This window comes from Haemorhous mexicanus, chromosome 17, assembly GCF_027477595.1.
Source record: "Haemorhous mexicanus isolate bHaeMex1 chromosome 17, bHaeMex1.pri, whole genome shotgun sequence".
NCBI lineage: Eukaryota > Metazoa > Chordata > Aves > Passeriformes > Fringillidae > Haemorhous > Haemorhous mexicanus.
The window spans coordinates 13373441-13395255 of NC_082357.1; the positions used below are offsets into that span (position 1 = coordinate 13373441).

Here is a 21815-nt window from a genome sequence, read left to right on the forward strand (position 1 = left end):
TGTCCACATTCCAAGCCCAACATCCCTACCAGCTACCACTGCTTCGGATGGGCACTTCAACGGAGCATGCAGCACGGGCAGGACAGTCCTTCCCGCTGCTCCTGAAGGATGGAAACGCAACCCCACAGCTGACCAAAACCTTGGGAAAAATCACTGGTACATCAGAAAAACACAGCAGCTCAGGGTGGGAGACTCCCAAAAATGCACAAATCCACCACCATTTCAGCCCAGACACTGCTCCTGCCTTCCTCACAGCCTAGGAGTTGGCCGCCAGCCCGAGGGAGCTGCAGGGACATCAATCCATGGCCGAGCACTTCCTCCACCCCCGGGGATGCCGGGTGTGAAGAGCAGAGTGTGACGGGACCAAGCACAACACCAAGCACAACATCACTGCCCAGCACCACCTCCTCGAGCCCCACTGGGGCAGGCACACTCCCTGCTCTGCCTGAAAACACGTCTCAAAAAGCATCTCGTTTCATCAGGGCCCCAAGGGAGGGGAGGCATCCTCCCAGGCAGGTCTCCGGGCCGTCCGCATTCCTCCCGGTGTTACACCGAGCCCCTGCCCCAAGGAGCCCCCTGCACCACCCCTTGAGAGCAGTCAGGGAGGGGGAACCACGATTTCAAGGGCCATTAAACACCGATGGTATTTTCCTTGCAGCATCAAAACGGGACCAAAAAGAGACATGCAGAACCAGGGGCAAAATCCCGCTGCTGGTCCGGGAGCCATCCTGCTCCAAGAAACACACAGCAGCAGGGCACGGTTCGCTCCAGTGCCCAATCCACGCCATCCCAGTCTCTCGATCAGCAAAGCAAGTTTAGTATGGATGCAGTTCGATGAGTGAATTGTGCTTCCACTGGCATTGCCGACAGCAAGGCCTCCTGCAAAATCTGCGGGCTCAGCAGAAGCACCATTTTGCCATTATAAGGATGGCTACAGCGGGATTTTGCTGGCACAGCAGTGCTGTCCTGGGGGATGGAAGGGTATTTTTATTTCTTTTCCTATTCTCCTACCTGGCCCAGCTGTCTGGAAAACTTCTCCCTGGGCACAGCAGGCCTGGAAGCAAGGACAATCTCCAATCTGCCTTAAATCTCTGTATTTGAATGCACTTGCAAATGTGAAGTAGAAAAGCAGAGAAAACACTATCTCTCCCCTCTGTCTGCCCACTTTCCATCGTCCAGCCACTGCTTTGGAGCTGAACTTCACAGAGTCAGCCCTGCCCATAGTGGTGTGTCTCTTTTCCCGAGCACTGAGAAGTGCTTCTGAAGCGTATTTTAATGGAAGAGGCTGAGCATCCTTTTATACAAACACGGATCTGTTCCTGCAGCCCCCCCATCCAAGAAAGGATACCTCAACACAGAGCAAAAAGCACATTTTTATTAATTACTATTATTTTAAACTCGGAGAGTCTTTGGGTATGCGTGATCCTTGCTCACACACAGCCCTGCCGCTGCCCGGCAGGGACACGGCCCCAGAACAGCCCTTTGCAATTGCATCCGAGGGAGCCTTTTCCACCTTCCCCAAAACACAGAGCCTGCCAAGAACAACACGCTCCTCCGGGATGGAGCTGAGACCAGGACTCAAAGACAGTGGCATAGGGAAGGAGCAAAATGATAAACCTCCATATTTTGAGCTGCTGCAAAGTAGAGCGAGCGTTTGCTTTAAGAGACTCAGCTGCCTCATTCCATTGATTCTAGCCAGTTTTTAAGCCTTCCAGCAAGCTCCAGGCATGAAATTCCATTGCAAACAGTCTCTTTCCTCCGCTATCCCTCACCCTCTGCCCTCCTCAGGGATGGGGAGATGGCGATGCCCAAGAGTACAGGGGGGAACAGGGAACGGCATCCCCAGCTCAGCTCCCGCCTTGGCCTCCAGCTCACTCCTCCCTCCTTGAGCTTCCAACAAAGGGGCTTCTGTCCCTGTGTCCCCCCACCCGCACAGCAGCAGGGCCGTGGAGCAGAAATCACCACCATGGAGCAGGAATCCCCCCGAGAGGAGCCCAGGGTCCCGGGGTCACCGGACACAGCCCAGGCGCCCGTACTCTGGCGCTGGGGCAGAGCCTGGCTGCCGGAATGAGCAGAAGGTACGGGAAAAACAAGGAGTCGCTGCCGGCCATAACTGGATTCTGAATATGGCCAATCGTGCTATTTTTACAGGGGCGTATTTATTTTCGGAGGACGCTGGGACGGATTCAAGAGTCTCTTTCTTCAGCCCGGCGGTATTTAAGGATCGGTTTGAACTGGCTCTATTTAAAGGCTTCGCCTCCTGCCCACTTTTCTTAACCCCTTGCACAAGCCTTTGCGTTCCACCCCTCCTAAAAACAAAACAAACCCCCAAAAAACACAACAACAACAACAAAAAAAGCACCAAAACCACACACCAACAGCACTGCGAACGCAAACCTACAAAGGGCCCCTCGGTAGCAGGAAGCAATCATCATTTCAGGAGATATGGTTAAAGCCGTAAAAAAACAACAACAAAAAAAAATATCCCTGCCTATCCCGCTGCTGTGGTTTAATGGGAGTTTCGGCTGTTAATTGTACAGATCTTTTTAATGGAGTTTAGCCTGACTGGGAATTGCCGTGACAAAGCCGAGCTTTGCGAGGATCGTGCCGGGGAGCGGACGGGGAGACCGGGCACCACTGAGCTGCAGGGACAGGGGATTTCAAACAACTCCCAGAAAAAGGAAAATAAAAATAATTTAAAAAATGAAATAAGAACGTAGTAAGAAAGAATTGGACATATCACACACCCCACTCCCTCTGTGAGGGGGCTCAAATCTGAGGCTTTCTCCCAGGGCGGTAGGGAAGCTCCCAGACGGCTTTCCTACATCACAGAGCTTGGTCAGCTTGGAGAAGCCAGAGCTCTGTGCCTCCCTCCTGACCACCTGCCTGGATTTCAGAAAAGGAAACTTTGGGAGGAGAAATAAAACAGAAAATAAAAAAAATTACCCAATAAAAAATAAGAATAATTTAAAAAATACCAAGAACCCACACTCGGTTTGGCTTGAGACTGTCCAGATGAATTTTTGCAAGGATCACATTCTGCTGCAGTAGGAGGCGGAGGAGAAGGGGGGAAAAAATAACCAGGAGGGGAAAAAAAAGAGGGGAAAAAAAAAAGACAAAAGGTAAGGAAAAAATAAGGTGTTTGCCCATGTGCTTGGCTTCATAGCCCTGTTCGCTTTACACCTCTCCTCTTAGCACCTGGGAAATTGGCACTGCCACCTAGTCTAAAACTAATAAATCTTTTTCCCTCGATTCAGGCTGCTTCCTTCTCTGCAGATGTTGGCAATCAGGTTTGCAAATTTCAAAGTCATTCATCCCGAGCGGCTGGGAGAAAAGCAGGTTTATTATTGCAAAACCTGTCACCCTCCCAACGCCTAAAGTAAACTCCGAGTCACCTCTCCACGCCCAGGGGAAAGAAAGCGGAAAAAAAAAAAATAAAATAGAGCCAGGGAGGGAAATCAAACGGTCAGAAATCCCTTGTGTCCTCCTACAGGACCGTGGGCAGGAGAGTGCGGCAGCGTCCTCCCAGCAGCGCCGGACTCAGCGAGCCGCTGGGAAAGGGAGCTCGGAAAAGCGGGAAAAAATGAAAAGCCTCCAAAAAACAAAAGTAATTTAAAGAAATAAATAAGAAGCTGACTGTGGGCAAAAAAAAAAACTAAACTGCGTATGTTTCAGAGTCTACTTTTTTTTTTTTTAATGGATATGCAGCCGTGGGGCTGCCCGAGGATGAAGTGCGTCGAGAAGGGGGAAAAAATTCAAGGAGAGAGCAGTCACTGTACACTGCATGGTAGCTTTGTTCGCGGGTTTAAAAAATAAGAATTTCGGAGGGGAAAAAAAAAATAACATCAAAACCAGCGGTGCCGGCAGCGCTGCCCAGGGGCAGCGGGACCTCAGCGGGGCTCGGGCTGCACCGGGCAAGAAATTACCAAAAGAGCCCCATTTTACCCCTTTTTCCCAGCCCAGGGATGGTTTTATTGGCGGTCCGGGAAGCGCAGGACCGGGCAGCGCAGTCCTGTCCCTCCGCAATCCGATCTGCGCCTCTCCTCAGCTTTCCCGAAAATCGGATTTATTCCCCGGATTTATTCCGCAGCCGCCGCGGCGGGGATTTTCCTCAGTGCCAACAAAGCCGTGCGCTGGAAGGGGGGACTTCTATGGGATAGGCGCGATTTTTCCCCCTATTCCTCTATTTTTTACTCCATTCCCTTATTTTTCCACCATCACCCTATCTGTTTTCTTACTTCTTCCCCATTCCCCTATTTTTTTTTTCGCCAAATCAAAAATACGCGAAGCAGAAAACACTTGGGCAAAGCAGGCGAAAAAGCTGCGAGCGCATAAATATATAATTATCACGACGATATTTATATATTGGGGGCGGGGGGGGTTAAAGCCCGATCCCCGGTTCGCCGCGGAGGGAAGGCAGGGAAGGCGCGGGGGTTCCGCGGAGCCTTACCCGGGTGGGAGTGGAGGCTGATGCCCGATGCGAGGAATTTTCCGGGCTGGAGGGCGGCGGGGAGCCCGGCAGCCATGGGCCCGGCGGCCGGGGCCAGGCGGCCGGTGGCTCCCAGGCGGTGGCTCTCCATGGCCAGCCCGGAGAGCAGCGGAGGGGGGCCGTGCACCGAGCGGGGGGGCCCGAAATCTCGGCCATCCATCATCCACTCGCCGGCTTCACGGAGTCTCCCGGATCGCTGTCGATGCCCGCCACCGCCTTCCCGCCCCCCCCCCCCCGCCCCCCACCCCCCTTCTCCTCCTCCTCCTCCCCCAAAAAATCAGATGGTTTTCAAAAATAAGGCGTCCAAGCGTCCCATGGCGCGGTGCAGGGAGCCAGCCCCGGCGCGGCGGTCTCGGCGCTGCCTGCAAAGGAGAAAAAGAAGGGGGAGGTGCGGTGAGACGACATGCCCCGATACCCCCCTGCTCACAGCCACCCCCAAAAATAACTCCCCAAAACCCACCCGCACCTTCCTGGAGTGGAGGGTAGAGAACGGGGAAGAAGCGAGGAGGAAAAAAACCAAAAAAAATCTAAGGGAAACTTGTGGCAAAAGGCAGGGACAATAAACCCCTAAGTATTTAAAAACAGTATTTGAAGAATTTAAACTTTTTTTCCCAAGAGTTACATTTGTCACGGCCGCAGCCCCGGCCGGGCCGGGCAGCTCCCGCCCGCAGCCCGGCTCCGGCGGGACCGACGAGCGGGGACGCGGCACCGCACTTCGCCCCGGAAAACAAACACACAAATCCCAAAATAACAACCAAAAAAAAAAAAAAAAAAAAAAAAAAACCACCCACCCCTTCAAATATTTCTTCTTTTTCTTTCTCTTTTTTCCCTCCTTTTTTTTTTTTTTTTCAGTTCCTGAATTTTTTTATTTTTCCCCCCTTTTCTTTATTTCTCCCCGGCCGCGGGCTCCGGCGGCGGCATCTCTCCGGCAGCCCCGCTTCTCGCTTCTTTTGGAGCTCATTCCCACGGCTCCAAACCACCGACTGAGCTTGTTGTTTGGGCTGGGTTTTTTTATTTTTCCTTTTCGCAGCGCCGCTTTCACTCGGGAAAACAAAAACCATATTATCATTTCCCGGCACAGCGAAAAAAAAAAACAACAAAAAAAACCCAACCCGGCCATATATATAAAACTATCTATATTTGTACTCGCAGCCTGATGAAAGGCTCCACTCGCCCGCCGTATTTTGTACCGGGATAGCGAGAAGTAATAAACACTGCGGGGATAAAGTGGAGGTTTTCCCCCTCCAACCCTCTCCAAGCGCTACCGGAGCCCCGGGAGCCGCCGCTCCGGCCCCGCCGCCCGTCCCGGCTCCCGGGCGGCTGCTCCAGCGCGGGGGAGGGATGATTAAAAAAAAAAAAAAAAACACAGAAAAACCAAAACAAAGGAAAAAAGGAAAGAGGGGAGAAATGCAAAATTATACCCCCAAAAAGCTCACTGCTTTGCTTTGTTGGGGCTTTTAAAAAATTATTTTCGAGTGGATTTTAAAAATAATTAAACCCTGCCTGCGTGGCTGCTCGGGGCGAGCCTCACCCCGGGGGCTGCGGGAGCGGCCGGATCCCGGCTAGAAAGTAATCAATAAAGAGTAAAACGGCTAAAAAGGGGCAAAAAGCGGGAGGGATGTGGCGGAAGAGGGGGGTTCGAGGGGGTGGAGGGAGACGGGACCGCCGCCCCGGGGTCGGGGTGCGGATCCGGGTGCGGGTCCTACCTCGGCGCGGTCAGGCCGCCTGGTCGCGGGGCATGGCGGCGGTGCGGGGCTGGGGCGGGGGGTGCCGGCTCGCCGCCCTGCCCGCCGCCCGGCTCCTCCGCTGCTCCGCTCCGCTCCTCAGGGGCAGCAGCGCGGGAGCGACGCGGTGGCGGCCGCGCCATGGAGCGGCGGGGCCCCGCCGAGCTGCAGCATCGCCTCCACACCCCCCCCTTCCCGGGCCGGCCCCGCGCGCGCGGCTCGGCGGCGCTTAAGGGAAGAGGAGGGAAAAAAAAAAAAAAGGGAAAAAAAAAAAGAGAGAGAGGAATACAAAAAAAAATTAGGGAGGAAAAAAAAATTACTAAAAAAAAAAAGGGGAGCGCGAGCGCGGGGCGGGAGGGAGGGAGGGAAAAAAACGGGGGAATGGGGGAGGGAAAAACGGCGGCGGCGGGGCTATGAAACACGCATTGTTCTCGGCGCGGCGGGGGCGGGCCCGCGGCCTCTCTGCGCCTTCCTATTGGTCGGCAGGGCTGTCACTCAGCAGCGGGTAAACAGGCGGCTGTTTCCAGGCCCCCCGCTCGCCCCGCCCCCGGCGCTCCCGCTGCTGTTTCCAGGCTGCCCCCGCGCTCCCGCCCGGAGCGGGCGGGCGGTTGGTGGGGAGCGGCCGCGGGTGCCCCGCGCCGAGCGGGGCCGTGAGGGGGGAGCGCCCCGCGACCCTCTTTATTATCTGCGCGGGTGAAATCCTTCATCCCGCCCGGGCAGGGCTGAGGGGGAAGTGCCGCCGGGCCCTCTCCCACGGCCCCGCCGCGGACAAAGCGGCCTTTCAGGGCCGGGGGGAGCGGGGGAGGGTCCCCTGCCCTCCCTGCGGGCCCCGCCTCCCCAAAAATTCAAAAACAGGGTGAAAAGGGACGCCGGGGGAGGAGACACACACACACTCCCCCCCTCCGGATTGTGAGCGGGGCGGCCCCCCAGCACTGCCACACCAACTTTTACTTTTCTTTCCTATTTTTTTTTCTTTCTATTTTTAATTTCTTTTTCTCCCCCCCCCCCTATTTTTAATGTGTTTTTCCCTTTGCGCAGCACAGAGCATTCCTCGGGGAGAAGTGGGGGGGGGACGACACACACTCCATCGCTGCCAAAACTCCCCCTCCTTCCCCACTTCTTTTCTTAATTAAACAAGAATCGGCTTTTATAACGAAAAAGGGGAGGAGGAAAAAAAAGTCTAATCCGGTATAAATTAAAAGTAATAAAAATAAAGCGTCCCCCCCAGCCCCCCGGACAGGAGTTTCGAGGCGCGCACCGGGACACCGGCCAGAAAAGAGGAGAAACTGCCCCAAAAATTGCTTATTTTTAAACGTTCCAAGCAAAATCGAGTTTGTCGAAAAGCTCTCACGCTGCTCAAGGCCCTGGTTTAACGCGAAAATAATAATAATAAATAACAATAAGGTATATTTATGTTTTTATTTATATTTAAGAGCAAAACTGCGTCAGAGGCGAGGGCTCAAACCCCGCTGCCTCCAAGGGGAGGGCGCTTCTTTTCCCAGTTTCCTTTAGTAAACCAAAAAAAAAAAAAAAAAAAGGGGGGGAATTGGGGGTGAGGGGGAAAAAAATATTAATGGTTTGATCGCTTTTATGTGGCTTTAAAAGCATATTTTATAAATGTTTAATGCCTTCACGCCCGGACCTCCCCGCCGCTGTCCCCGGGCCGGGGGGTTGGCATGTCATAAATCAGGGAAATGCTAATAAAAAATAGAAAAAGCAGGCTCGGGCGGGGCGGGGGGGGACGGCCCCCCCCTCCCTGCAACTCCAGCCCTTCCTCCTCCTCCTCCTCCTCCTCCTCCTCCTCCTCCTCCTCCTCCCCTTCCCCCGGCCGGGAGCCATCTTGTACAGCAGCTCCTGGCAGGGGCATTGCTGCTGCAAAACACCCTCCGAAAACAAAATATAAAAGAAAAAAAAAACGCCCTTCCCATTTAACATACGCGTTTTTCTAATTATTATTGTTATTGTTATTATTATTATTATTCCCTCTTCGGCGCGGTGCTGCGGGCGAGCCTGTTTTCCCAGCGTTTTCCACATGAAATCCCAGCTACCCTTGGTTTTTTCGCTGTTATTTTCCCCAATAATCCCCCCACCCCTGCAGCACCGCAATGGGGGCTGCGAGTACCCCGTGCAATTCTGGAGAGTAGCGGCCGCTCCCACATTTCGCCCGGCGCCAAAGCTTCGCCGCAAACAGCGCTTTCTGCAAAAAATACCTGTTTTTATTGAAAATAACATCGGGGCGGGGAAGGGGGGTGGGATGTCCCGCGAGCAGCCGCACGGCGTTATGCCCCCCATTTCCATTCCCATCCCGACCCCATTCCCGTCCCGATCCCGGCGCCCCGGGCTCCCGGCAGGTTCCCACGGTGCCGCCCGCCCCCGGGCCGCCCCCCGCCCTCCCCGGGGAGGGGGCACCCCCTCCCGCCCTGCGCGCCCGGCTCCGCTCCCTCCGTCTCTCCCCTTGCGCTTTTTCCTTAATTTTCTTTTATTTTCCCTCCCCCACCCCCACCTATTTATTCTCCATTTTGTTTTGTTTTGGCGTTTCTTCCTGGTTTGGTTTGTTTTGTTCTTCTTCTTTTTTCCATTCTTGCCTTCTCTCCCCTCCCCGGACGAACACGAAATTCTCTGTGCCCGCGGAGGCGGAGGGGAGAGGGCAGGAGGCAGCGGAGCGGTGCGGGGCTCGCAGCCCCCAGCCCCACACCGGGCACTGCCTCCCCTCCCGGGATGCAGGTAGGATGGGGGGGCGGAATCTGGGGCTGGGGGGAGCTGGGGGAAGCTCTCTGGAGACGTGGGAGGCAAAGCAAACCCATGCCCCCCACCCCCAACACACTCCCCCTTTTTGGGGGGCTACCAAGGTGTGGGGGGGGTGGGGTACGCTCGCCCCTTCGCTGCCAACCTAGCTCTCGATTTTGCACCCACAGACTGTGCAGAGGCCCTGCTGGACCCCCATCCCCATCTGCTGGGACCCCTAAAATCCCCTTTTTCCCCCCACAAATCCCCCTCCATGCTTCCCATCCTTAGCCGGGGGGTGCTGTGCATCCTTTCCGCCCGCTGTTTCTAACGCGCTTACTACACGTTTTCAGGGTGTTTTTGGAGCTATATTTAAAGCGTGCAGTCAGTGGCTGGATTTAGAAATCCAGGCATAAATCACATTAAAACGCGGACGGCGACGATCCCAACGCGTCGGCAAAGCTTTGCCCTGATTTCATTCCTTCCCCCCCCATCTTAAAAGCAGAACTGAGTCTGACAGCAAGGTCCCATCCCCCCAGTTAAAACCCTGGAGGGACAGAGGTGGGATTTGAAGGCCAGGGGGGCCCTGCTGGGGTTTATTCCGATGCATCCATGGTGATTTATTTATCAATGGGGGGGCTTGAATAATTCCAAAGCCTGGGGTCCCTCCCCACCCCAGCCCCTGTGCCTGAAGTGAAGGAGCTGCCATCCCTGGGGAGGGGGCTGTGGAGTGGGGGGTCCCAATGGGGAGATCCCCAGGGAAACGGTTTGGGAACTGAGCAAAGAATTTCTGATTATTGACCAGAACAGCTCAGGATTTCGGTTTGCTCCATAAATCCTGGCTGATTATAACCCTTGTGCTCAGCCTGGCAGCAGGCTTTGCATGGAGGGGGAGCCCAAGCAATGACCCCCACCAGGGGCTGGACCCAGAGCCTGGCAGCAGCTGGGGGCTGCTGCATCCTCACCATCCCAGCCAGGGCAGGGAAGAAGGGAGAGGGGCCAGGGGGTGCTCAGGGATGCGGTTGGTGCCCTCCCCCCCGATTCACAGCCGTTCTGATCCCGCAGCTCTGGGGTTTGTAAAGCCAAACATGTCCCAAACCAGGCTGGTTTTGAGTCCAAATACAGACTGATGGTTTTTTTTTTTTCCTTACCTGGCAGAGGAGGGTGGGTATTTATGCACAATCCCACCCTGTTTTCCTGCTCTGCCACCTGTGCACTCACTTCCACCCCAAATCCCGAGCTGGGATCCCCCAGTGCCCAGACCTGCCCCATGCTGGGTGCCCTTTGCTTTCCACAACCTCCACCAAGCCCCTGTACTGGGCTTTTTTCACAGCTAGACTGGCCCTGGGATGCATCAGGATGGATTTTTTTTTTTTTCCCCTTTTACCCAATAATAAGCTTTTTTCATCCAAGATCAGGGAGAAAAAATAGTCAGGGAGGAGGGCTGACATTCACAGCCCATAGAGAGCTTTGAGAAGAGCACCAACCCCAAAGCTGTAATTACTGCCTGCATTTTTTGGCTACGGATCAGCTGCTAAATTGGTTGTAAGGCACGGAAACGACAGTTACACCTTTCAGAGGAAAAAATGTGGTTTAGTGGAGAAACGTGCATAGGAAACCTCCCCAAAACTGCAGTCCCCATACTATACCCCTCTATTACAGGTTCTGCATTTGGGAGTTCAAAACAACCCTCCATCCAGGTGAGCTGAGCACGGAATGACAAGACCTTCTGCACCAACAGAGTAAATTGGGAATTTTTCCCTTGATCTGTCAGTTAAATCAAAAATACCCTCCTGGATGCAGGACATGAGTAAGAGAGAGGCAGGAGCATGTGCTATTTTGAGGTTTGATATAAAATAGATACCCTTGGCTCCAGCATTTCTCCCTAGCCCAGCCCACTGGAGCTGCAGGTACTTTCGTATGCATACAAAACATTCTAAAATGGAAAATATTCACAGCTGCTCTCGCTGTTTTGACAGGGGGGAAGGAATCGCGGGGCATGTTAAGGAGATATTAAAAGCTGTGGTTTGAAGCTCCTAAAGCATTTACTCAGCGGGAGAGCCAGAGAAAGAAGTTTAGAAGTTAACTGCATACTTGTGTGCCTTTGCTCTGTCCTTCTTAAAATTCACCTCTCCTATCTGCTTCTAATTTAAACAAGCAGAGCCCTCCAGGAACTGGAAAATCCAGATTTGCAGTATCTCCCAGGGAAAGACGATTTCCTACGTGCTCCCCCCCCCAGCGTGAGGGTCCTGCTGAAGGTTAAACTCGTGAGTGCCTTTGGTTTTGCACCAAGTTAATCTCCTCACAAAATAAAAGACTGGGGAAGTGCTGGTGAAAACTGGTCCCCGGCTTGCTCCCATTCCTGTTCCAGAGCCAGACATGGATTTCACCTCCTCTGCCAGCACGGAATGCTCATCCCCACACTGTGTCCTGGCCTGCTTCAGCTTCCCTGCCTGAAAACAGGGTAAACCCATCCACCTCCCCAGGGTACATTAGGGTGGCTTAAAATTAACGCTCACAAATGTATTTTCAAATCCCTTCATGAAAGGCATGGGAAGCACTGGGTGTTAGCAGAATAGATCCTTCACCTTTTAACAGCTGTTAATTGCCATTAAAACCAAACCTGCACAGCTTTATTGGAGCAGCATCTGAGTTTCCGTGTCGCACGCCGCACGTTGCAAAGCTCGCGTCCGCCCTCGGTTGTGCCCTCCTGCACGTGCCTGCTGCCAGGATGAGCTGTGGTGGATAAATCCTGTCTCACTGGTGGTTATCTTGCACTTTGGGGCCTTTTGGAGGCTTTCCTGGTGCCAGGTTTTTCCCTTCGCCGTCCTGTGAGTCGTTGCATCAGTTGCAAGGAGCTCGACACACCTGCCCTCGACTCACAGTGGGAAAGAAGATGGGATGCAAGACTTGTTCCCAAAAATACCCCGAGGAAGCAAGCAGGAGCCTGCCCTCGAGGAACTGGGTCCTCGAGGCTGAATCCAGCCCGCAGCTGCCAGCAAAAGCACGTGCTGGGTGTCACAGGGATGGGAATAGCTCTCTGTGACCAATGTGGAGTAAATCAACAGGCTGGGCTGGGGAAAGGCTGCCAGCACTGCTCACCCCGCTCCCATCCACCGTGCTGGGTGTCCCTTCCCTGCTGCTTTGGGGGTTCATTGACCTGATCCTTTCCATGGCACCCCTCCATCACCCTGCAGCCCAGATCTGGCAGAGGGGAAACTGCTCTGGAAGGACCTCTCCTGCTGTCCCTGAAGCCACTGGTTCCTCACATCCCTCACAGGTGCTTTGTGCACTCCCAAACATCCAGACCCACCCGGGAGTGCCTGTGCCACCAAACTGCAGGTGCTAAAACACAGGAGGTGGATTCAGCAGGGCTCAGCGACTCCGAGCATCTTGTTAGACCCCAGGCTTTCCTCTCCCTCTGGATCCAGCACAAGGAGGGGGTGTCCAGGGCTGGCTCCCAGGGCTATCCCCTCTCTGTTCCCATCACCCAGCCCTCTGTGTGGGGGAAGGGGTGATTGGACAAGACGAGCCCTTTCTGCTCCACAAAGCTCGTCAGCCAGCAGCACTGGGCTTATAATTATTATTTCCTTAAAGACGAGCCGAGCAGCTATAGACAAAAAAGTCCCCTCTTGTCGGAGCTGGAATTTGATGTCCTAACGACTGTTTTTGTACCGCGCCTGTTAGAGGAAAGAGCTCGGCAGGAGGGGGAAAGAGAGATTTAATTATAGAGCTGCATTGTGATTTTGCACACATAGCTGGCTGTTGTAATCAGGTTACAAGTGTATCTGATTTTCTTCCCTCCCCTCCCTCTTCCTCCTCTTTCTCTTTCTTTTCTTTTTTTTTTTTCCCTCCCCCTTTTTCCTTTCGGTGGTCCAAATTAGTTGCTTATGTTTGGGTGTTGCAAAGACGAGCTGTTATTTGCCTTCAGTGAAGATCTTGATCTAGGGAACAGTGTTTCCAAAGAACCTCGGCAGCTCTTTGCCGAAGGAAGGCAAAGGTTCCCAGCTCCAGCAGAAACCCGCGGGGCCGTGCTGGGCCCTCGCATCCCACCCTCCCAGGGCTCCCTTCCCACCCCCAAATTAAGGGGAGACACCCATAAATATATATTAAATATATATATATACACACACATATATCTGCCTCCCCCATGCTCCCCGCTGAATTCCTTCATATCCAGGATTCCCTCAATAAATTGATGCACTTGAAGAAGAGAAGAAGCCCATTTTACCTTACCTGGGGCAGGAGAAGAGAAAGAGGAGACAAGAACCTTTTGAAAGGAAACTTAATATTTTCCCTATCTGAGGCAAGTGACGCCGCACTGGGATTGGGGGCTGTTGTTGGGTTCATTTAGGAATCCATTGTTGTCCATGTGAATTCTTTTTTACATTTCAAATAACAGGATTATTTCCCCAGGGGGTAATATCCTGTAATTTGAACACAATAATGGGAATAAATTACTTACTTAGAACTAATAACGACAGCCTGCTTCCAATATATATAGGAACTGTAACAGCTTTGGTTAAAGTGTAATTGTGTCGACGGATGACATTTTCTTTCAAAGGAATCTGAATGACTTTTAATTAAATTTGCTGGGGGTGGGGAGGAGAAGGAGAGATACACTGGGAGATCTCAGCTGCTGAGGCTGTGGCTGGTCCCAGCCTTGGTGCCCCATGCCCAGCTTTGCCCCAGGCTGGGTGTCAATCCACGCTTGTGGAGTTCAAAAACCAGACACAGAACAGAGAAGAAAACCAGCACCAAACCCCCCCCAGCCCAGGGATGGTGGGATGGGGAGGATGAAGAGGACACTGAGGCTGGAGGGATAGAGGGGATGGAAGGATGGAGCCCAGCCCATTTCCGAGCCTGGCAGAGGGCAGGACAGTGCCCATATCCTGCCCTGGGGCACCACAGAGATGCCTCTACCTTTGCTGGGAAACAGGAGCTGATGGAGGGCAGGAGGCACCAGCAGCCAGGCAGTGCAGTTCTGCTGCTCACACTGGAGTCACAGAATCCCAGGATGGTTTGGGTTAAAGGGAATCTTAAAGCTCATCTTGTTCCACCTCCTGCCCCGGGCAGGGACACCTTCCCCAATCCCAGGTTGCTCCAAGCCCCATTCAGCCTGGCCTTGGACTCTTCCAGGGATGAGAAGCCACAGCTTCTCTGGGTACCCTGTGCCAAGACCTTACCACCCTCACAGGGAGGAATTTCTTCCTTATATTCAATATATTCAATCTAACCCTGCCCTCTGGCACTGGGAAGCCATTCCCCTTTGTCCTGTTACTCCATGCCCTTATCCAAAGTCCCTCTCCAGCTCTCTTGGAGCCCCTTTAGGCGCTGGAAGGGGCTCTAAAATCTCCCTGGAGCCTTCTCCTCTCTGAGCTGAACACCCCAACCCAATATTGTTACCTGAGCCCAAGGGTTCTCCAGGGAAGGCAGCTCTGACCAGGGGGATCTGCAGCAGCAGCTGTGCATCCCAGCTCCTCGCCCTCAGCCCAAAACTCCCCTGCAAGCCCCGGGCTCTGCACATCTCCTCGCTGCTGCCTGCAGTGCCCACCGCTCCTCAGGTTTATTTCTGAATCAGCAGCACGCGAGGTTCCCTTCAGAGGCAGAATAAAAAAAAGCTGCAGTGTGCAGAAAGCCAAGTTCCTGCCCCGAAATAATCTTGGAGAGGAGCAGCGTACTGCTGCCAGTGGCTCCAGCCTCCTCCAGGACTCATTTTCCTCTGTTTATCTTGAAAATATTTCTGTGCTGAGGTCCCACCCCGCGCGGCGCAGCCCTGCGAGGCCGCCTTCAGCCTGACACACGGCCTCTTGTTTATCCACAGCCAGTTTTACAAATAGCTTATTAAGCCCAGAGGTCTGTTTGCTGGAGGAAAACCTCACAGAGCAGCTCCTGCAGCCCCTCCCGAGGCTCCTGCCAGCTGTGCCCCCTCCCAAACCCCCTCTGATGTGCATCCAGGGGCTCAGACATCAGTGTCGGCCGGGTTTGGGAATCGCTCCTGCTTTGATAAAATAACCAGAGTGCTGCTGGTGTGGTGGGTGTCCCATCACTGCCACCCTCTCCCTGTTCCCAGGGATGTCCCAGATGGGATTTTGGCATGGCACAGGGATGCTGTGGCACTGCCAGCTCTGGTTTATGTGATCCCACAGCGGAGCTGCTGGGAAGTTTTTCCTTTTGCAAGACCCCCTTCAAGGGCTGCTGGTTTTGGGGGGGTTGGAGGGGTTTGGGTTACAAGAAGAATATTTTGAGGGTTGCTGGAAACATGTCCAAAGGCATGAGAGATGAGGACAGTTGGATGCTGTGTACGGTGGTCCTGGCAGGAGCCCAGAGGGACCGTGCCCTCAGATTCCCTCCTGTGCCTGGGATGGGGGGTTCAGCCCTCAGCAAATTGTCAGGGATGTCCCTCTGGGCTCAAGCCTGACCACGGACACCTCTCTGACCACAGGGACCACCAAACCAATGCCCAAGCACCTCTGTCCCTGCTGCCACCACTGTCCTGGGCAGGAGCTTGGCTGTGCCCAATCTCCAACATTCCACCCCACCCTGGGATGCCCATCCTGGGCATCCCCTCCCCAAGACCCCCCAGAGCATCACTCCCCGGAGCACAGCCATGCAGAGCCCTGTAACACAGCAACATTCATAGCCCAGCTGAGGAGATTAAGTTACCTGCCCCTGGAAGAATAAAGGAGGCATTCAGCCATGTTTTTGAAGTCTTTTCCCCTGCCAAGGGCAGACACGGCGGTGACGGTGGCACACAGAGGCAGGGAAACACGAGCCCCTCTCCTCTCCCTCGAGGGTGACCCCAACCTGCCCCACATCCCCCACTCCCCCGACCCTTTAACACCCAGGGAAGCACAAGCTTTGCTCACCCGTCACGAGCTCCCTTATCTTTTAATAAAACCTTTAAGAGCAGAAGTCAGGCTATGCCGGCACAAAGGCAGCTCAGCCTCCTCCCGGGACATTAATCATTTTCTTTGACACGTTTTGCTAATTAGCCAAAGCGTTTGCCTCGACAGGGGAGAAACTGGGGCCTGGGAAAAAAAAAAAAAAAAAAAAAAAAGCAGGAAAAAAAAAAAAACATTAGAAGAAGGGGGAGAGGTGGAAAGGGAGGAAGAAATGGGGGGAAGAAGGAGCTGACGTCAGCCCTGTGTGATCCGGCATCCCTGGGCATCACCTTGCTGGGAGAAAACCCAGTCCCAAGCCCATCCCAAGGATTTTGGAGCACCATGAGCTGCAATACACATTTTACCTTCCCCATCCCACTCCTGGCTGCCCCAACAGTGCAGACTGCAGCCGTGCAGGGTTATTTGAAACGCTCTGTTTGGAGGTTTAACTCGTGGCTCTATCTTTTACACGGCTGTTAATGCTCAGGACACATGTTTCCTATCAGCCCTTGATATTTAACATACAACAAGTGTCTTATTAAATCCCAGGGACTGGCTCCATGCAGACCTCTCCCCCCAGGACCTGTCCTGAGGACATCCCAAAGGTAGATGGGGCACCCTGGCTTGGGCACACATTTGGGGTGTAGACTTTGTTATAATCCCCAGGGAGAGAGCTAGAGTGGGGTGAAGGCTCCTCTGCACAGGAATTCAGCATTTAAATTGGCTGAGCAGCCACTGCTCCCTCACATGAGGAAACCCCTCACAATTTTAAAAAATATGTTATTTTTAAGGGTTTTCTGGCAAATGCTGGGGTGGCCAGTGAGCCCATCTGAGGCAGGACTAGCTACTGCCTCAGCATGGCTTCTTGTTCTGCCTCAGTTTTCAGAGGACTTGGTGTTTTCTGGGAGAGAGATCCCATAGGGAGAGCAACTCTCAGCAAATTCCCTCTAATCCACAGCATTCAAAACAGAAAATCCCAAGGAGAAAGCAACGCCTGCTCATCCCTCCCTCCAGCCCAGCATGGCAAAATACTGGCTCCTGTCCCATCCCTGAACATCAGCTCTCCATCCCGACTCCTTAGGGAAGGGCAAGGCAGAAAACCACACAGCACAATCCCCTTTTCTCCACAAAACCAAGGGTAAGAACAACAAAATTGGGTGGTACAGCCCCTCACATGATGTAAGGACAGCCCCTGCCCACAGCAACTGTCCCATCCCCATCCATGGGTACAAGGGAGCAGGAGCAGCATCCCAGAGCCACGTCAGTCCCTTGGGGAGTGTTAAAAAAACAAATCACAGCTCTTTGCTCCTCTCCAGCACAAGTTTCTCATTGCTGTGGGATGACACAACACCACCTCCTCCAAAACAAGGCTCTCTATTATTATTCTGTTTCTAATTTGGGGGTTGGAAATGATTTTCCATGCCAGATTCCAAACTAAACCAGCACCTCCCCCAAAAAAAAAAAAATTCTAATGTGCTTTCCAGAGAGCAGTGGCACGGTCAGTACTCCATGAGGAAAAAGGTGAAGGTGTGGTACACAGCAGTGAGCACCACTGAACATCCTTCTCAATGCCTATTTCCAAGAAAAAACATTTTAAAAGAGCCAATTCAGTTAAATACAGAGCTGGCCCAGACTCCTGCTGCAACTGGGTCTGGGATGGGCTGGTCCCACTGGGAAAGGGCTGTGCTTCATCTCTGCCCTCTGAAGGACTTGGAGAAAAAGCAGTGAAAGGTGAGAATTTGGGAAGCAGTGTGGTGCTGGGAACTCGATGGGAATCAGCATTTCTATTCTGAGTGTTTTAACCCAAATCTACCAATGGATTCTGTTTGCTTCCTACGAGGCATCAAGAAGCCAAGGCACACAGCAAGGTCTCACTTCGTGTCCTGCCTGGCCTTGGGGACAGCGGGGACACCCAGGACAAGCCTGGATGAGTCCCCAGCCCCATCAGCCCAGGTTGTGCCACAAACCTTGTGGAGAGATTTGGGGTGCCCCGTGCAGCCGGTGGTGCTGGCAGGAGTGTGGAGACCAACCTCAAGGAGCCGATGGAAACCCTCCAAGCTTCCAAGGCCGTTGTATAAGAGCCACTCAAAAATACTAATCCCCAAAAAATTCAACCCTGGGAGGGTGAGCAGGCTGCCTCCCAAGCAGCTGATGGAGCGTGGCTTGCACAGCCAGCCCTGCACACATCCAGGGGAAAACGCCTCAGGTGAGGGATCTCCACAGGAAGGTTGGGGTCCCAGAGCTTTTACACCAACGACCCTTTAAAAAAAAGCCAGACAAGCGAGGCAGGGAGGCAGGATCACCCGACATGCCGAGCGCCGCTGTAAAACAAGTCGTTTTTCCATGAGTCACCAGTGGAAAGAGCAGATCAGGCGTCCCATGGGTGGGCTTGGCTGAGCCGGCCCCACATCCCCACCACAGGGTGCAGCCCCTTCCCTACCTGCTCTCAGCTCCCCCGGGCTGGGTTCCGTGGAATCCCCAAGCGCCTCGGGATGCAGGGATGCTGGGTTTTCCCCATTCCCCTTTCCCCAGCTGCTGACATTCCCCATGGAGACCAAAGGTGTGCCCTTCACTGTGACCTCGGGGCTGCGTCATTGCTGTCCCCTAAAACCCTCCTGAGGGAGCTGGGCAGGCGGCAGCAGAAACAAAAATACACAAAGAAACCTGGAAGGAGCACCCTGAAACAAACGGGTGTGGTTTGATGGTGGTGGGAAGGGGTGAGAGCAATGACAGGCAGCACAGGAAATCCCTGGGATCGTAAATCCCATCGGGAGTGCGCGAAGCCAGAGTGTTTCCTTCCACGGCTGGAAGGGTGGGAGGTTACAGGGAGGGCAGTAAAGTTTAGGGAATCTGGGGTGGGGTGTTTCGTGTATAAAAAGGAAAGGTGACAGCTGGGCAGCACCCAGGGCAGGGGGTCCCCGAAAGGGCCGGGGTCACATCCTGGGGAGGGCCGGAGCTCCGTCCCATCACCCGCAGGGTAACAGCGAGCCTGGCTGTGCTCTGGGTACACAAACGGCACGTACTTGCTGCTGGCCGGCTTTCCTGGCAGTCCCAGGCAGGATTTGGCTGCACAGGAATTTGGAAGCTGCCTTAAATCCAGAAAGAAATGAGAAAAGGCTGGGAGCGACTTTCCGAGCAGAGTTCAGCTGCAAACCCCCGGCAGCGGGGCCCCGGCCGCGGAGTGAGGTGGGACACTGCCGGGAATCGCCTCCTCCTCCTCCCTGGGGACATCGAGGAAGGCTCCACAGCACCTTCCACACCTTCTCCTCCCCCTTCCCTAAAAGCCTCCTTGGCCACAACACCCCTGAGCACCCAGCCCTCCTCCTCACCTCACCCTGCTGAGGTGACCCCAGTGATGGATTGTGCCGCTGTGAAATTCCATAAATCCCCCTCCCCTCAGCCCCGGGGCTGCTCTCACCCCATGGATGCCATGGCTCAGCCATGGGCTGACTCCAGGCTTCACTGTCTTCCTGCTCATCTGGGGGGAATCGGGAGGAAAGGGATGAAAAAGAGGCAAGAGGTGCTGAGTGCTCTAAAAATCAACAGCAAAAACACAGAGAAATTAAAATTCTCCCCAAAGTCTCCTCTGGGTGCTCAGGAAGGTGCTTCCCTACCTCTGGCTGTCTTCATCCAGGGCTGGTGCTGGGATCATTTCAGCCCCACACTTCAGGAGTCCTGCTCTGGCTCTTCACAATCCCAGATCCATTGGCAGGGATTTGCCTGTTTCATCCTGGCTCGTTGTATTTGTGGGAAACTCAGAGTTTCTTAGGAAAAACAAGCCCAGTGATGTCCCTCAGCTTCCCCAGTGACACCCTGGGGTGGGGAGGGTCCTGGTGATGGATGGTACCCAACCCTGCATCACCAAAATCCAGGTTGCACCTTTTCCTGCAGGAGGAACAACCAAGCACTTTCCACCCCAGTGATTTTTTTATCTCATTTAGGAGAACTTTTTAATTACTGGCACCATCACCCTGAACTCTTTCTGTGTAAACACAGCCTCTCCATGGTGGTTTAAATGGACTGAACTCACACACACCTTCCTTAAAGCATCCACTGGGAAAAAGCAACAAGCCCTTGATGCTCAGAGGGAAGGGGAAGCCCAGGTGCTGGAGACAGGACTTCTGCAGGAATGAATATACTCAGGATGTGCCCCAAACCCCTCAGCTCTGTGTTTCCCAGCTCTCTCCTCATTCAGGGACAGGCACCAACACAGGGACTCCATGCCACAACCCCTCCAACTCCCTATATTTGCCCTAAAGGGATTTTCCTGCCTTTTTTCCCTGGCTCAAGCACCATCCTTTCCTACAGCACCTGGGGCATGACAAACATTATTAATATCTTGGCTAGGTTTCATATATTGATCTTTTAACTCCCAAAGTGGAGCTTGCAGGGGAAAAATCAAATCTGGTGGGAATGGGATCCCAGCCCCAGCACTCCCTGGTTTTCAAGCATCTCATTTTGGGGAGCAAACAGCTTTTCCATAGTGGGCTGTGTCTTGTGCTGCCTCTCTCTGATGAAGAAGCCCTTGAATATTGTGGAAAGGGCTCATCTCTGCTTTGGTGAAAAGCTGCTTTCTCAAAAAACCTCATAAACAACCTTCTGTAGGGAAAATAGATGGTTTGGGTTGACCAGGGGTGCTCATCAGGGATTCAGGGCTGGATTTGCCCCCTCACCCCCACCAGTGTGCCCATCAGCTCCCCAAAAAGCCAGGCTTGCTCACTGCTAATAATTCCCTGCAAGGAGGGGAGGGAAGAAAATTCCCTTCGTGCTCTCACTTACGCAGAGACAAGGAAATGTCGTTTAACTAAACCAAACAAATGAATCCAGAGGCAAAGAGAAAAAAATCACATTATCCCCAATCATAAATCCTGGAGAGGGGTATTTACAGGCTGAATTGCCAAGTGCATTGGAACTGCAGAGCATCCGAGGAGCAGATAGCCATAAAGGCAGACAACGGCCCTGCAAAAATGCTTTGATTAGGATCTGGGCAGCATTCAGCCCAGATGTTCATTTGTCAATGGAAGAGGGATGGGGGGGAGGTGAGAAAGGCTTTAAATTAATCTTTACAACTAGAAAGGAGCTTGTAATACACACCATATGGGGAGCAACGTCCTTGAAGCCCCCTCTCCTCCCCCAGCCCAGCGTGCTCGGGGCCAGGCTGGGACCCTCCGGCCCTGTCCCCCCTGTCCCCCCCTCCCCATTTTCTCCATGCACCAAACACCCTGTGAGCCCAAACCCCTTCCACATGTGCTTTATTTTTCACTGTGAACAAAACAAACTGCAATTCCTCTTACAACACCAGATCTCTTTTATTATTCCCCCCCACCCTCCCTGCTCCAGACCCTGATACCTGCTCCCCTCTCCCTCCAATATCCACATGTGGGGGTTTTTTAACCCTTCCAAGCTGCCAGCAGTGCTGAGGTGGGGGCTGTGTGTGGAGAGGAGGGACGAGGCTGTTTATTAAACGCCAACCATTCAAATTAATTCCCCTAATGGACTCACCGACATCATGGTGTGCATTTAAATGAACGCTTTGTCATATTTCATAGCCAACCTGCAGCTCTCTGCAGAGCAAACCTGCTGGAAAGCCAGGAACAGCAGCAATGACAGGGACAAACCTACAGAGAGATAAATAAGAATGAAATACAAAACCCCAGCGCAACATGGAGGGGGGGAACAGAGAGCCCAGGAAGCCCTTGGAAATTTGGAGGTGCAAGCAAGACCCCAGGCAGGGCAGCAGGAGTTGTGTGATGGCACTGGGAGATGCTTTTCCACATGGGAGCAGGAAAAATCCTCCTGCTGCTGGGGCAGGAGGCACCAGAGAACCTTTGGCTGGGACGGGGAACCCTTGCCCAGGCCAGCTCAAAGCCACAGACTCCCAGCTGGAGTCTGGGCTGTGCTTGCTCCACTGAAGCCCTGGGGAGCCCCACCACAGCCAGGACCAGCCCCAGCACCCCCAGCTCAGCCACAGAGACCCAGCAAGGAAGGAAACCC

General features: G+C 53.6%; 1 protein-coding gene and 2 long non-coding RNA genes across 7 annotated transcripts in view; 1 reads left to right on the forward strand and 2 right to left on the reverse strand.

The window, feature by feature from the left end:
• The window catches only part of TNRC18 (trinucleotide repeat containing 18), a 54297-nt gene extending 49584 nt beyond the window's left edge, over nt 1-4713 (reverse strand). For all 5 annotated transcript variants that reach the window (XM_059861706.1, XM_059861707.1, XM_059861708.1 and 2 more), the window contains exon 1: nt 4451-4713. In XM_059861706.1, the coding sequence (XP_059717689.1) occupies nt 4451-4652 (202 nt within the window). In that variant the 5' untranslated portion in view covers nt 4653-4713. The remainder of the gene's footprint in view (nt 1-4450) is intronic.
• Nucleotides 4714-8606: 3893 nt separating this feature from the next.
• Nucleotides 8607-11573, forward strand: LOC132335292 (uncharacterized). Its single transcript, XR_009488633.1, has 4 exons — nt 8607-8937; nt 10600-10637; nt 11099-11204; nt 11309-11573. It is a non-coding gene; the product is annotated as an uncharacterized LOC132335292 (long non-coding RNA).
• LOC132335293 (uncharacterized) lies at nt 11539-15429 on the reverse strand. Its single transcript, XR_009488634.1, has 2 exons — nt 14344-15429; nt 11539-13364 (listed from the first exon to the last, which is right to left on the reverse strand). It is a non-coding gene; the product is annotated as an uncharacterized LOC132335293 (long non-coding RNA).
• Between the last annotated feature and the right edge of the window lie 6386 nt (nt 15430-21815).